This window comes from Oncorhynchus mykiss, chromosome 20 (genome assembly GCF_057628025.1).
Source record: "Oncorhynchus mykiss isolate SJ-2025 chromosome 20, ASM5762802v1, whole genome shotgun sequence".
NCBI classification, from domain to species: Eukaryota; Metazoa; Chordata; class Actinopteri; order Salmoniformes; family Salmonidae; genus Oncorhynchus; species Oncorhynchus mykiss.
This window is the reverse complement of record NC_143041.1, coordinates 46,618,126-46,633,782: the sequence shown is the minus strand read 5'-3', so window position 1 is coordinate 46,633,782 and position 15,657 is coordinate 46,618,126. Positions and strand designations below refer to the sequence as shown.

Genomic DNA, 15,657 nt, shown 5'->3' with positions numbered 1-15,657 from the left:
AGATGATTAAACCATATTTTAATCAAACGAAGGTCATAATATTACCAAATAAACAAGTTGATATGAATCCTTATGTAAACTTGCAATCCCCATGTTGAATAGAAGAGATCCACAGGGCACAGACGTCAGTTCAACGTCTACTTTTGATTTACATTTGGTTGAGTTGTCAAATAATGTGAATTCGACGTGAAATCAAAAGCAAAGTTCACCGTGTCGTTGGATTGAAGGTTAAAAAGTTGAGTAAAAAAAAAAAGAGACGAAATTCCTTTACATTCAAGAGCTTTTTCAAATCCAGTCAGTTTTCCAAGATGATTCAACGTCATCACGTTGAATGTTCTTGTTGAAATTACATGGAAACGTTGATTCAAACAGTTTTTGCCCCATTTGGGACGTTGAAGATAATACACAATATTTTTATCCCGACGGATCCTGAGGTAATTTAATTAACAATTTAGTTAGTTAACAATTTAGTCCTCTCTGCTACAAACATTATTGGCACAATATGGCACAATATCTGTGAGTAATTTGGACTTTCGAGTAAACGCTTTGCAGTCAGAGATGTGTGAGAAAATGACAGTTACAGGGGTGGATTGTTATTCAACCCATACTGTAAAGATAATCAACGAATAGTTTTGAAGTACGGGTGTTGAATATGATACTTCAACCAACTAATCGTTTCACTGTGGATTTGTATTGATTACATAATTGTGTTCAGTGCAATTACGCACGAGAGCCAGAGAGCGAGAGTGCGTGTGTTGTGGGTGTGTGAGTGAGTGAGAGGGGAGAAAGAGCGAGCAGCGAGAGTATGCGAATCGCATTCTTATTATTTAGGAATGATGTAGCTCATATATCGTAATGTAAATGTATACTTGGTTGTGCGTAAAGACATAGTGCAACAAGCTGGCTCTCAGCACTGTCCATTGTTCTGAAAGTTGACATTGTTGCTCTGTGAAAACGCTTCGCAGCTGACGCCTACATGGAGAACGGTTCTAACAATATTGTTCACTCAACAACCAAGTATAGGTAGTCAAGTTATTCTTTGATTTTCAGCTCTCAAACTCGGAAAGCCACCTTATTTCCTAGATCCGACACACTCGATAAAGTTCTACCGGCTACCCTGCTAGTAAGAACTACTATTTCAAGATCATTTTCCTACTTTGTCAGAGGTGGTCAGGGGGGATGCAAGGCAAGCTGTCAAATAATATGTTCCACAAATAGATCGATGGGAGGAGTTTGCTGCCTGCGGGGGTAAGTACCCACTGGGCACAAACTGGTTGAATAAACGTTGTTTCCACGTCATTTCAATGAAATCACGTTGAACCAACGTGGAATAGACGTCGAATTGACGTCTGTGCCCAGTGGGTAGAGACAAACCCCACCTAGAGCATCTTTACTAAGCAAGTGTTCTCTAAAAGTCAAAGCCTTGCAATGGGTCTGAAGTAGGCGTGGATATCTTGGAGACTGAGACAGAGAGGTGAAAGAACATTCCTTCGCGTCAAAGGAGTTCTATGAACACCGATCCGGAACACTGTCATCTAGTTGCAAACATTTTTGACCTCTTCAGGAGAAAAGGATTGCTCAGGTAAGCGGAAATCGTTTTCCTTATCCTCATTATTCACAAATATGGCTAGTTCAGCAAGTTAACTGATGCATGAAGTGCTTTATTTGGATGACTTGGAAGGAGACAGCTCGTCGATTAATACTTGTGGAAAGATTGTGTTTGGTGGTTATGAAGCCTGTGTTTATACAATAATGTATTATATTTAACAGAGATTCATATTGGCACTAAGGATTTTCGTTTTTAAATCTCACTGATAATTACAACTTCACAGTTACAGTTCTAAGATCTAGTCTAATCAATTTCACCCTGATCCCCCTTTTTTCTTCCCTTTGAACGATTTGGATGTACTGGGTTCGTTCAAGAGGTTGAACTTCAACCAACTCTTGAGGGTTTTCAAATTACTTTCACCTGACTGATCCAGACCGGTCAACAGCATGCCTATCGCGGAGAGAGAGCCGCCGAAAGGCCGCAGGGAAAGCTATGTAAGAAACGTTTTTTCGTTACATTCGATTTGGTTTCATACTGAGTGTAATGAAAGATAGTCCTTGGTATTTTACCATCAAGTTATTCCTTAATATCCTTTATCTCTGCCGGTATATTACAATGTAGGCTTTATCTGCTTATAAGGTCAGAGACAAATATGGTATTCAGGTGGGTTGCAAAAGCAATAGCTTAATCGATATTCATTTATTGATTTAGAATCCAGCATGTAGAATCACGTTGCTTTGCTTTACTTCATTATTTCCATACAGTTGCTGTTTTGTAACATGGTTACTTGTGACTGGCAACGTATGTTGCTGAAAGGCTATTTTAGGGAATTCGTTTTGTATAGTAATCGTATAGTCTACAAAATTATGTATTTATTGTTACAAATTTGGCTTGCTCTTTTTTTTTTTTTTTTTTTTAAATAATACATTTAGTGAGAAGGGATTTTCATAAGTGGATTACAGAACTAACGCACTGACTTTATCATTGGAAAAAAGTATGGAGCAACAACCTTGTCAACCACTGCTAGTGTAACAGATACAGGCGCTGTCCGTGGTGCTGAAAAGAGGATGGTTTACAGATACAGGCGCTGTCCGCGGTGCTGAAAAGAGGATGGTTTACAGATACAGGCGCTGTCCGCGGTGCTGAAAAGAGGATGGTTTACAGATACAGGCGCTGTCCGCGGTGCTGAAAAGAGGCTGGTTTTTGAAACGCGAATAGTTCTACCGTGTCCTTGTGCTGACCGCTAGGGGCAAAAACTAGAGACTTGACAGGCTGGAAGTACTTCACTTGTATCATCCCAAACGGAAACTATCAAAAAAAAGTGATGCAGAATAAAATTAGACCATGTCACACTACCTACCAAAAGGAAAGAGTTGTAAACCGTGATAGGCCTACAATGCACTCGAATTACTTTTCAAATTCTAAACCTCAAATTACTTTTCAAATTCTAAACCTATTACACGTAAAGGCCAATTTATCCAGGCTATTTTGTAGGAAGATACCAACTAAATCACCAAAGAAGATGCATAATTGTAGCAACAGAGATACACATTCTGCGAATTGTGAGAAATCCCGTGGTGAAGTAATCCGGAAAGTCAAAAGGTTCTCAACAATTCACTTTTCCGTTGCCCGAGCAGTTTAGCCTATGCTACCAGAAAGTACCTGGCAACATTGGTTTAGGTTATGATGAACATGAACGAAGCACGTGCCCGCGGAGTGAAACTTCAGTTGCCGACTGGGGATCAATTAAGTAAGCCTATATTCAATTGAATTCAGAACGATACGATTCTAATGTATCTCCCCGAGAGTGGCCATTTTCTTCGAGCAAATTCCGAGTTACAACATTACCAACCTATGCGTCCAATGATACCTGATTCACATTTGATGTAGGTAACCCACTCTCACAAGTTACATTGACCACAATGACAGACGGATTCCAAAATATCGGACCCAACGAACAAATAATTAATCAACACACTAACTCCGTAAACATTTAATTAGCATTTTATTCAACGTAAAATAACCGTAGCTGTTTCGATCAAAGGCATCATTTTCGTTTCCCACAGGACGCTGTAAAATTCATTCTCGACGTGGCTTCAAGCGGTTTGAATGAATAATTTACTCAGGTTCTAAGAATGCAGGCTTTAAAGATAAACTTCAGGAAGCAAATAAGAGCTGTAATGCTTAGACTAATGAATAAATGCCTACAGACAGAACAACTGCTTCCTGATGAACACATGTTGTCCTTTTGGGTGCAGCCTCAATGAGTCCAATGTTTATCCCAATCATTACAATAACTGCCTGCCCTTTGGGGTATAGGCTTGGTTAATGTACAGTAACACACATTTTGTGACACTTACCGATGTAAAAAGGGCTTTATGAATAAATTGGATAGATTGATTAATTGCTTGATAGATGAGAGAGAAGAGAGGAGAGAGAGAGAGAGAGAGTGATTGATTGATCTCCACAACACTAGGTCCTGCCCAAGGTGCCTGTCCCACCCCTGAAGCAGACCCTGGACATGTACCTGACCAGTATTAAACACCTGGTGAAGGAGGAACAGTACCAGAAGACTAAATCCATTGTGGAGAAGTTTGGAGAACCAGGCGGCACTGGAGAGCTGCTGCAGGAGAAGCTACTGGAGAAGAGCATCAACACACACAACTGGGTAAACTCGCTCCCTCGCTCAGACAAACGGGCATCCCAAATGGCATCATATTGCCTAGATAGTGCACTACATTTAACCAGAGTCCATAGGGGTGTGGTCAGAGATAGTGTGCACTAAAGGGAATGAGGTGGTGTTTGGGAGGCAGACAAGACCCTCTAGCAACTCTAAGCATTCAAATCCATGGGTATTCTGTTAGCAGTATGGGAGTAATGAGCGATCTATTATCTCTCCATGCTAGGTTTGTACTGTATTGAAAACAGAAGCCAGATCTGGTGTGGGGTGGGAATATTCAGATCTAGTGTGGAGTGGGATGCACTTTAACCTCCCAGATGTGTAAAGCACGCAAAGGCAGTCTACCATCGATCTAGTGTATACTTCAACTGTTACGTGGAGTGAAAAAGGGGAAACCAATTGCAGACTCAGACGAGAAGACTGGGATGAAGTAAATAAGGTATTTATTGAAACAGAAGGGGGAGATGGAGTGCAGGTCAAGGGAAGCTTGGGCGGGTTACTGGAAACCAGGTGCGGAGGCTGGAGCGAGAGGGGTTGAGACAGGGTAAGCAGGTCCGGAGGGGAATCCAAGGGAGTAGTAGAGTGGGGAAACCAGGACAGAGTAACAGGATGACGAGACGTGGGACTGGAGACAGGGACCAGAGTCAGAGCGGGCAGAACTGTAGCGGAGAGGAAAACAGCGGCAGGAAAGGAAAACAGGCACGACAGGACAACAGGATCTGAATAGTAACTAACGGCTAGAAACGTAGACCGACTGAGCAGAGATTACAATCTGGCAGTGTGGAAGTAGCTGGACAGAGTATTTGTAGAGGTCTTGATTATGGAACAGGTTGCAGCTGGTGGGGATCTACTCTGACTCCAGCACACCTGTCTCCAACCACACAATCACACAGAGAGGGAGAAGGGGAGAGGGAGAGAGTACTGAGGGAGTGGCAGCAGGTCAAGGAGACACAAAATGAGTAGTAGTGGGCGTTGCAGGAGCAGATGTGACAGTACCCCCCCCCCCTACGGGCACCACTTAGAACCAGGCTTATTTGGGTGTGAGGTATAGAAATCCCGTAAGAGGGAGGGGTCCAGAATGTGATGACAGGGCACCCAGCAGCGTCCCTTAGGCCTGTATCCCTCTCAGTCCACCAGGTACTGCCATCCACGACCCCGATGGTGCACGTCCAGAAGCTGCCGGACGGTATAGGCAGGATGGTCATAGATGAGCCGAGGGGGTGGAGGAGCTGTGCAGGAGGAGACAGGGGACTGGACCAGACAGGTTTAGTCAGGGATACATGAAAGGTAGGATGGATCCTGAGAGAGGCTGGGAGTTTCAGGCTCACCACAGAGGGTTAAAGACACGGTCAATTTCAAAGGGACCAATGAATCGGGGGGAAAGTTTCTTCAATGCCACCTTCAATGGCTGGTCCTTCGATGAGAGCCATACCTTTTGACCTGGGGTTTAGACTGGAGCGGAGGCCCGGCCACGGTTGGCTTGGTACTGGGTCCTGTCGGAGGCAAGAAGGGCAGCCTGGGCCTATCTCCAGGTTTGGTGACAACGGCGCAGATGGTCCTGGACAGAGGGAACTGCAATCTCAACCTCTTGAGCAGGGAACAAGGGAAGTTGGTAACCCAGAGCACACTCAAAGGGTGACATACCTGATGAGGAGTTGGTGAGGGTGTTGTGAGCATATTCAACCCAGGGTAGCTTAGCTCTCCAGGGGGAAGGGTTAGCAGAAGGCATGCAGCGTAGGGCAGTCTCCATCTCTTGGTTGGCCTGTTCGGTCTGGCCATTGGTCTGGGGGTGATATCCAGAAAAAAGCCTGACATTGATACCAAGAGCTCAACAGAAGGATCTCCATACCTGGGATGTAAACTGGGGTCCCCTGTCGGAAACGATGTCAGTGGGGATACCATGCAAACAAAACACACGGGATACTAACAGGTCCGCAGTGTCCTTGGAGGATGGGAGCTCGGAGAGGGGAATGAAGACATTTTGGAAAATCTGTCAATAATGGTGAGGCTTACGGAGTTACCATTAGATGGGAGAAGGCCAGTGAAAAAGTCCAGAGCTATGTGTGACAAGGGGTGACTGGGTATGGGAATAGGGTGGAGCAGACCGGAAGTTGGTTTAGTGGAGGTTTTGTTCCGGGCACAAACCGAACAGGCCGAGACAAACTCCAGGACATCTCTCTCTCCATGGTGGGCCACCAAAAGCACTGATGCAAAAAAGGTAAGGGTGACAGGTGAGGTGGGTAGAATGGCCCCACTGAAGAACAGAGCATTACCCAATCTGGAACAAACAGAGCATTACAAGGACCATTAGCCGGCTGGTTTTGCTGAGCCTGGTGGATACGGGACTCAATCTCTCACGTGACGGCGGCAACCTTGCAGGTGGATGGCACAATGGCTTCTGGCTTGGTAGCCGTGTTGTCGGTGGTGAACTGGCGAGAGAGGGCATCAGGTATTGGTATTCTTCGAATCAAGGTGATAAGTGAGTGTGAAATGTAATCTACCTAAGAACAAGGCCCACCTGACTTGCCGGGATTTCAGACGTTTGGCGGTCTGGATGTAGGACAGGTTGTTATGGTCAGTCCACACGATGAAGGGAGTTACAAAGCCCTCCAGCCAGTGACGCCATTCCTCCAGAGACATCTTATCAACAGGAGTTCCCGGTTTTCGATGTCAAAATTCCCCTGCAGGTGAGAGCTTACGGGAAAAGAATGCACATGGGTGGATCTTCTGATCAGAGGGGAACGTTGAGACAGAACAGCACCAACCCCAGTGTCAGAGGAGTCCACCTCCATGATGAACTGGAGTCCTGGGTCTGGCTGAGTGAGGACCGAAGCGGAGGTGAAGCGACGCTTGAGTTCCAGGAATGCTGCCTCTGTCTCAGGAGTCCAGTGGAACGGAGTGGAGGTGGTGGTGAGAGGTGCTGCCAGATTTTTCAGCTTTAACTTGTTGAGTGTAGGGGGCAGTATTTTGATGTTTGGATGAAAAACGTACCCAAATGAAACTGCCTATTTCTCAGGCCCAGAATCTAGAATATGCATATAATTGTCAGATTAGGATAGAAAACACTCTAAAGTTTCCTAAACTGTCAAAATATTCCCTGTGAGCATAACAGAACTGATATTGCAGGCAAAAACTTGAGGAAAATCCAACCAGGTTGTGCTGTTTTCCTGAAAGCTCTCTGTTCCATTACATGCCTTCCCTCCATTTAAAGGGATATCAACCAGATTCCTTTTCCCATGGCTTCCACATGGTGTGAACAGTCTTTAGACATAGTTTTATTCTGAAAAATGAGCGAGAAAGATCCCATCGAGTCAGTGGATGGCTGGGTGCCAGCAGCGTTTTGCATGTGCCAACAGAGTGGAGCAGACATTTTCTCTCTCTCTCCTATTGAAGAAGCTACAGTCCGGTTTAAATATTATCGATAATTTATTGTAAAAACAACCTGAGGATTGATTATAAAAACGTTTGACATGTTTCTATGAACTTTACGGATACTATTTGGAATTTGTCTGCCTGGTTGTGATTGCTCGAGCCTGTGGATTTCTGAACATAACGCGCAAACCGAATGGATGTATTTTGGATATAAAAATAATCTTTATGGAACAAAAGGAACATTTATTGTGTAACTGGGAGTCTCGTGAGTGCAAACATCCGAAGATCATCAAAGGTAAATTATTCATTGTATTGCTTTTCTGACTTTCGTGACCAATCTACTTTGCTGCTAGCTGTTTGTAATGTTTTATGTGCTGAGAGATGTCCTTACATAAACGCTTGGTACGCTTTCGCTGAAAAGCTTTTTTGAAATCTGACACGCCAGGTGGATTAACAACAAGCTAAGCTGTGGTTTTCTATATTGCACTTTTGATTGAATGAAAAAATTAAATATTTTTAGTAATTTAATTTGAATTTGGCGCTTTGCAATTCAGCGGATGTTGACAAAAATGATTCCTGCTAACGGAATGGGTGCGTCAAGAAGTTTAACAAAAAGCTTTTTCTCGAACAGCCGTTGAAGAACTTGGCGAAGGTGTTGCTGGTGAGCCTCAGGGTCCTTGGAAAATCATGATCATGATGTCATCTAAATAGACAAAAAACGAAACGTCCAATCACAACCCACAGCACATCATCGACTAGGTTATAGGAAAACAGCAGGGGCGTTAGTAAGACCAAAACGCATGACTAAATACTCAGTGACCCAGTTGTGTGTTGAATGCAGTCTTCCATTTGTCCCCCTCGCTTATGCGGACAAGGTGGTAGGCATTCCGGAGGTCAAGTTTGGTAAACACTGTGGCACCATGGAGGGGGAAAAAGCAGAGATGATGGGTGGCAAGGGGTACTTGTTCTCAGGGACCCATCCTTCTTCTTCACAAAGAAAAACCCAGCACCCACCGAGGAGGAAGATGGCTTGATAAGTCCTGCAGCCAGAGACGTTGAACAACCGGCTACTGGGGAGAGGAGCTCCAGGCTGGAGGTCAAGGGCGCAGTTGACCGGCCGATGCTTGCTGAACACAGGAGCTAGGTCATGATACTCGGGAGGACCTGATGAGAGGTCCTGAGGTCCTGGAATGAACTGGGGCACAGACAAGGCAGGGGGAAGGGCAGAATATAAACAATTATAGTGACAAAATGAACTCCAAGTGGTTACCTTTATGGCGAGTAGCTTGAGTAGCTTTAACCATGGATGGCCAAGAACAATGGGAGAGTAAGGACAGTCGATTATGTGGAAACTGATCTTTTCATGGTGATTTCCAGAGAGACGCAGGATGACAAGGACGATGTAAGGACAGTCGATTATGTGGAAACTGATCTTTTCATGGTGACTTTCAGAGAGACGCAGGATGACAAGGACGGTTCTCTCCCAGACACAGGTGAGGAGCTGTCCATTGAGAGTGTTGGCATTGAGGGGTGAATCGAGTGGGTCCAGGCCCAACTGGGTAACAAAACCTTGTTCCAGGAAGCTCTCGTCGGCTCCCGAATTGATGAGAGCAGACAGGAAAAGCCTGGCTCTGCCACACAAGGTTGCCTTCAAACAGGGGTCTGGGGGAAGATGGGCAGGTGATTTGTCTTAACAGTATATCTCCCACTACTGCCGAGCCCCCTCTTGCTGGAAGCAGGGTTGGGTTCAGGATCTGGACGAGCCAGAGGATGGGATGCAGTCGGAGGAGGAGGACAAGGCACTGAAGCAGATGTTATGGGATATGCAACCCTACCTACCCTCTCCCTCTGACGCTCACGTAGACGGTTGTCGATGCGGATAGCGAGTTCATCAAGTCCGTCAGGCTCATCCATGGACAACAACTCGTCCATGAGGGTCTCAGTGAGTGCGTTCCGGAATGCTCCCTGAAGGGCCTCCTCATTCCAGGTGCTTTCAGCGGCAAGGGTGCGGAACTCACTCGCCATCTCAGCAACACTATGGGGGCCTTGACGGAGGGACAGGAGTCTTTTAGCAGCATCCTTACCGCAGACCGATTGGTCAAATACTTTTTTCACCTCTTCTATGAATCTGGAGTAGGAGAAGCAGATGGGGAACTGTCTCTCCCACACCACCGTGTCCAAGGAAAGCTCTGCTCCACAGAGGCAGCCAATCAGAAAGGAAGTCTTGGCCCGTTCGCTAGCATAAGAGTGGGGCTGTTGCTAAAATACTAGTGAACGTAATACCAAAAAGTCTCTGCGAGCTCTGAGGTTGCCATCGTAACGCTCGGGAGTCAGAACAAAAGGCTGTCGGAGCAGAGGAGAAGGACTTGGAACTGGCTATGAGCTCTGGGCGAAGGGTCGGCCCTGTAGGTCAGACAGGCTCTGTGAAAACTCCTTGATGTGCTCCAGAAGGGTCTTCGGGGCTTGGTCATGTTGCTCAAGCAGGGAACCTTGGCCGGCGAGGAATTGGAGGAGAGTAGCAGAGTCTGCTGGGTTCATCTCTTTGGCCAGATTGTACTGTTACGTGGAGTGGAACAGGGGAACCCAAGAGCAGACTCAGACAAGGAGACTGGGATGAAGTAACCAAGGTAGGTATTGAAAAACAGGGGAGAGATGTGCAGGTCATGGGAAGCTTGGGTGGGTTACTGGAAACCAGGTGCGGAGGCTGAGGCTGGAGCGAGAGGGGTTGGGACAGGGTAAGCAGGTCCGGAGGGGAATCCAAGGGAGTAGTAGAGTGGGGAATCCAGGAAAGAGTAGCAGGATGACGAGACGTGGAACTGGAGACCAGGACCAGAGTCAGAGTGGGCAGAACTGTAGCGGAGAGGGAAACAGGAACAACAGGATCTGAATAGTAACTAACAGCTAGAAACGTAGACTGACTGAGCAGAGATTACGATCTGGCAGTGTGGAAGTGGCAGGGCTGAGTATTTGTAGAGGTCTTGATTATGGAACAGGTTGCAGCTGGTGGGGATCTACTCTGACTCCAACACACCTGTCTCCAACCACACAATCACACAGAGAGAGAGAAGGGGAGAGGGAGAGAGTACTGGGGGAGTGGCGGCAGGTCAAGGAGACGCATGATGAGCAGTAGAGCGCATTGAAGGGGCATATGTGACATCAACGTAACTTAAGGGTGATACATTGTAGACCACAAGTAGAAGTGAACATTAAAGTTGTGACACAGTGGGTGGCGCAGTGGTTAAGGGCGCTGTACTGCAGCGCCAGCTGTGCCACCAGAGCCTCTGGGTTCGCGCCCAGGCTCTGTCGCAACCAGCCGCGACCGGGAGGTCTGTGGGGCGACGCACAATTGGCCCAGCGTCGTCTGGGTTAGGGAGGGCTTGGCCGGTAGGCGTATCCTTGACTCATCGCGCACCAGCAGGCCGGGCGCAGTGCACGCTAACCAAGGTTGCCAGGTGCACGGTGTTTCCTCCGACACATTGGTTTGGCTGGCTTCTGGGTTGGATGCGCGCTGTGTTAAGAAGCAGTGCGGCTTGGTTGGGTTGTGTATGGGAGGACACAAGACTTTCAACCTTCGTCTCTCCCGAGCCCGTACGTCAGTTGTAGCGATGAGACAAGATAGTAGCTACTAAACAATTGGACACCACGAAATTGGGTAGAAAAAGGGGTTAAAATAAAAAAAGTTGTACAGTACATCAGGATAACAGAACAGTGTGTCAGTAACAGAAAGCTAAACGATCTCCTTTTAAAGCCCATCGGAGACCACACAATCACACAGAGATGTCCTTTTAAAACCCATTAGAGTCCTGTCCATACAGACTGTCCTTTTAAAACCCATTGGAGACCTGTCCATACAGACTGTCCCTTTAAAACCCATTGGAGACCTGTCCTTTTAAAACCCATTGGAGACCTGTCCATACAGACTGTCCTTTTATAACCCATTGGAGACCTGCCCATACAGACTGTCCTTTTAAAACCCATTGGAGACCTGCCCATACAGACTGTCCTTTTAAAACCCATTGGAGACCTGTCCATACAGACTGTCCTTTTAAAACCCATTGGAGACCTGTCCATACAGACTGTCCTTTTAAAACCCATTGGAGACCTGTCCATACAGACTGTCCTTTTATAACCCATTGGAGACCTGCCCATACAGACTGTCCTTTTATAACCCATTGGAGACCTGCCCATACAGACTGTCCTTTTATAACCCATTGGAGACCTGCCCATACAGACTGTACTTTTAAAACCCATTGGAGATCTGTCCATACAGAGTTTCCACACTGTGATCAAAAACACAATCAACACCATAAATGGCCCAATAGACTTGGGCCATCAATAACAGCTGGCATTGGAAGGAGGAAAGAACTGAAGCTAACAAAAAGGTGGGGAAATATCTAAAACTGTGGCCATAGATCAATCAGACATGCCACTTGGCGTCTGCAAGACCCATCCATCACCAGCCACTCAGATGATCAGTCAGTCCTGAATTAAAGTAGTGAACTGATATCTATCAAACTCCCGCTCCTGCTCCACATTATGATAATCAGTGTGAACACGGTATTTTCTCTCTCTCTCTCTCTCTCTCTCTCTCTCCCTCTCTCTCTCTCTCTCTCTCTCTCTCTCTCTCTCTCTCTCTCTGTCTCTCTCTCTCAGGTATATGACTACTGGCTTGACGATATGTATTTGAATCAGAGATTGGCCCTACCAGTCAACTCCAATCCTGCCATGGTCTTCCCAAAACAAGACTTTAGAGATCACAAAGACTCACTCAAGTATGTACAGTACACTTGGTGTCCAAAATACACTTCATAATATACACAACATAAAATACATTTCATGTACTTCATGAAATACATTTCATATACTTCATAAAATACATTTCATATACTTCATGAAATACATTTCATATACTTCATAAAATACATTTCATATACTTCATAAAATACATTTCATATACTTCATAAAATACATTTCATATACTTCATAAAATACATTTCATATACTTCATAAAATACATTTCATATACTTCATAAAATACATTTCATATACTTCATAAAATACATTTCATATACTTCATAAAATACATTTCAAAATACTTCATAAAATACATTTCATGTACTTCATAAAATACATTTCATATACTTCATAAAATACATTTCATATACTTCATAAAATACATTTCATATACTTCATAAAATACATTTCATATACTTCATAAAATACATTTCATATACTTCATAAAACACATTTCATATACTTCATAAAATACATTTCATATACTTCATAAAATACATTTCATATACTTCATAAAATACATTTCATATACTTCATAAAATACATTTCATATACTTCATAAAATACATTTCATATACTTCATAAAATACATTTCATATACTTCATAAAATACATTTCATATACTTCATAAAACACATTTCATATACTTCATAAAATACATTTCATACACTTCATAAAACACATTTCATATACTTCATAAAATACATTTCATATACTTCATAAAATACATTTCATATACTTCATAAAATACATTTCATATACTTCATAAAATACATTTCATATACTTCATAAAATACATTTCATATACTTCATAAAATACATTTCATATACTTCATAAAATACATTTCAAAATACTTCATAAAATACATTTCATGTACTTCATAAAATACATTTCATATACTTCATAAAATACATTTCATAATATACACAACATAAAATACATTTCATATACTTCATAAAATACATTTCATATACTTCATAAAATACATTTCATATACTTCATAAAATACATTTCATATACTTCATAAAATACATTTCATAATATACACAACATAAAATACATTTCATATACTTCATAAAATACATTTCATATACTTCATAAAATACATTTCATACACTTCATAAAACACATTTCATATACTTCATAAAATACATTTCATATACTTCATAAAATACATTTCATATACTTCATAAAACACATTTCATATACTTCATAAAATACATTTCATATACTTCATAAAATACATTTCATACACTTCATAAAACACATTTCATATACTTCATAAAATACATTTCATATACTTCATAAAATACATTTCATATACTTCATAAAATAAATTTCATATACTTCATAAAATACATTTCATATACTTCATAAAATACATTTCATATACTTCATAAAATACATTTCATATACTTCATAAAATACATTTCATATACTTCATAAAATACATTTCATAATATACACAACATAAAATACATTTCATATACTTCATAAAATACATTTCATATACTTCATAAAATACATTTCATATACTTCATAAAATACATTTCATATACTTCATAAAATACATTTCATAATATACACAACATAAAATACATTTCATATACTTCATAAAATACATTTCATATACTTCATAAAATACATTTCATATACTTCATAAAACACATTTCATATACTTCATAAAATACATTTCATATACTTCATAAAATACATTTCATAATATACACAACATAAAATACATTTCATACACTTCATAAAACACATTTCATACACTTCATAAAACACATTTCATATACTTCATAAAATACATTTCATATACTTCATAAAATACATTTCATATACTTCATAAAATACATTTCATATACTTCATAAAATACATTTCATATACTTCATAAAATACATTTCATATACTTCATAAAATACATTTCATATACTTCATAAAATACATTTCATATACTTCATAAAATACATTTCATATACTTCATAAAATACATTTCATATACTTCATAAAATACATTTCATATACTTCATAAAATACATTTCATATACTTCATAAAATACATTTCATATACTTCATAAAATACATTTCACATAATACACTTCATAAAATACATTTCATATACTTCATAAAATACATTTCATATACTTCATAAAATACATTTCATATACTTCATAAAATACATTTCATATACTTCATAAAATACATTTCACATAATACACTTCATAAAACACACTTCATAAAATACTTTTATAAAATAAATGTCATAATCATAACAAAGTCCTTCCTGAATGTGAAATAGCAACTGCACGGTAATGAGGGTGCTTCCTTCAATGAGGGGCTGATGATGCAGTCATTTTCTCAATCGGATTAGTGCTGGTTGAATGATCACACATTGAATTACACTTGACAAGAGGGAGTAATGTACATAGTAATCTCTGCACCCAAACAGATATTCAATGACCAGAGACTACGTTCTCGTAGGAGAAGATTGATGATTTGAAATGTGTACTCATGAGAGATGGTGACTCTGTACCGGTACCTCCTGTATATAGCCTCCACATTGACTCTGTACAGGGACCCCCTGTATATAGCCTCCACATTGACTCTGTACTGGTACCCTCTGTATATAGCCTCCACATTGACTCTGTACAAGAACCACCTGTATATAGTCTCCACATTGACTCTGTACCGGTACCCCCTGTATATAGCCTCCACATTGACTGTGTACCGGTACCCCCTGTATATAGCCTCCACATTGACTCTGAACCGGTACCACCTGTATATAGCCTCTACATTGACTCTGTACCGTAATACCCTGTATATAGCCTCCACATTGACTGTGTACCGGTACCCCCTGTATATAGCCTCCACATTGACTCTGAACCGGTACCTCCCTGTATATAGCCTCCACATTTACTCTGTACCTGATACCCCCTGTATATAGCCTCCACATTGACTCTGTACCTGATACCCCCTGTATATAGCCTCCACATTGACTCTGTACCTGATACCCCCTGTATATAGCCTCCACATTGACTCTGTACCGGTACCCCCTGTATATAGCCTCCACATTGACTCTGTACAAGGACCCCCTGTATATAGCCTCCACATTGACTCTGTACCGGTACCCCCTGTATATAGCCTTCACATTGACTCTGTACCGGTACCCCCTGTATATAGCCTCCACATTGACTCTGTACCGGTACCCCCTGTATATAGCCTCCACATTGACTCTGTACCGGTACCCCCTGTATATA

General features: G+C 42.1%; 1 protein-coding gene and 1 long non-coding RNA gene across 2 annotated transcripts in view; one reads left to right on the top strand and one right to left on the bottom strand.

Moving 5' to 3' along the window:
* The window catches only part of LOC118942075 (uncharacterized), a 784,985-nt gene that overhangs the window by 444,595 nt on the left and 324,733 nt on the right, over nt 1-15,657 (bottom strand). The window lies entirely within an intron of this gene.
* LOC110499558 (choline O-acetyltransferase-like) overlaps nt 1,361-15,657 on the top strand; it is a 30,067-nt gene continuing 15,770 nt past the window's right edge. Inside the window, exons 1-4 of the mRNA XM_036956362.2 lie at nt 1,361-1,582; nt 1,924-2,043; nt 4,026-4,217; nt 12,255-12,373. Of these exons, the coding sequence (XP_036812257.2) occupies nt 1,996-2,043; nt 4,026-4,217; nt 12,255-12,373 (359 nt within the window). The 5' untranslated portion in view covers nt 1,361-1,582; nt 1,924-1,995. The remainder of the gene's footprint in view (nt 1,583-1,923; nt 2,044-4,025; nt 4,218-12,254; nt 12,374-15,657) is intronic.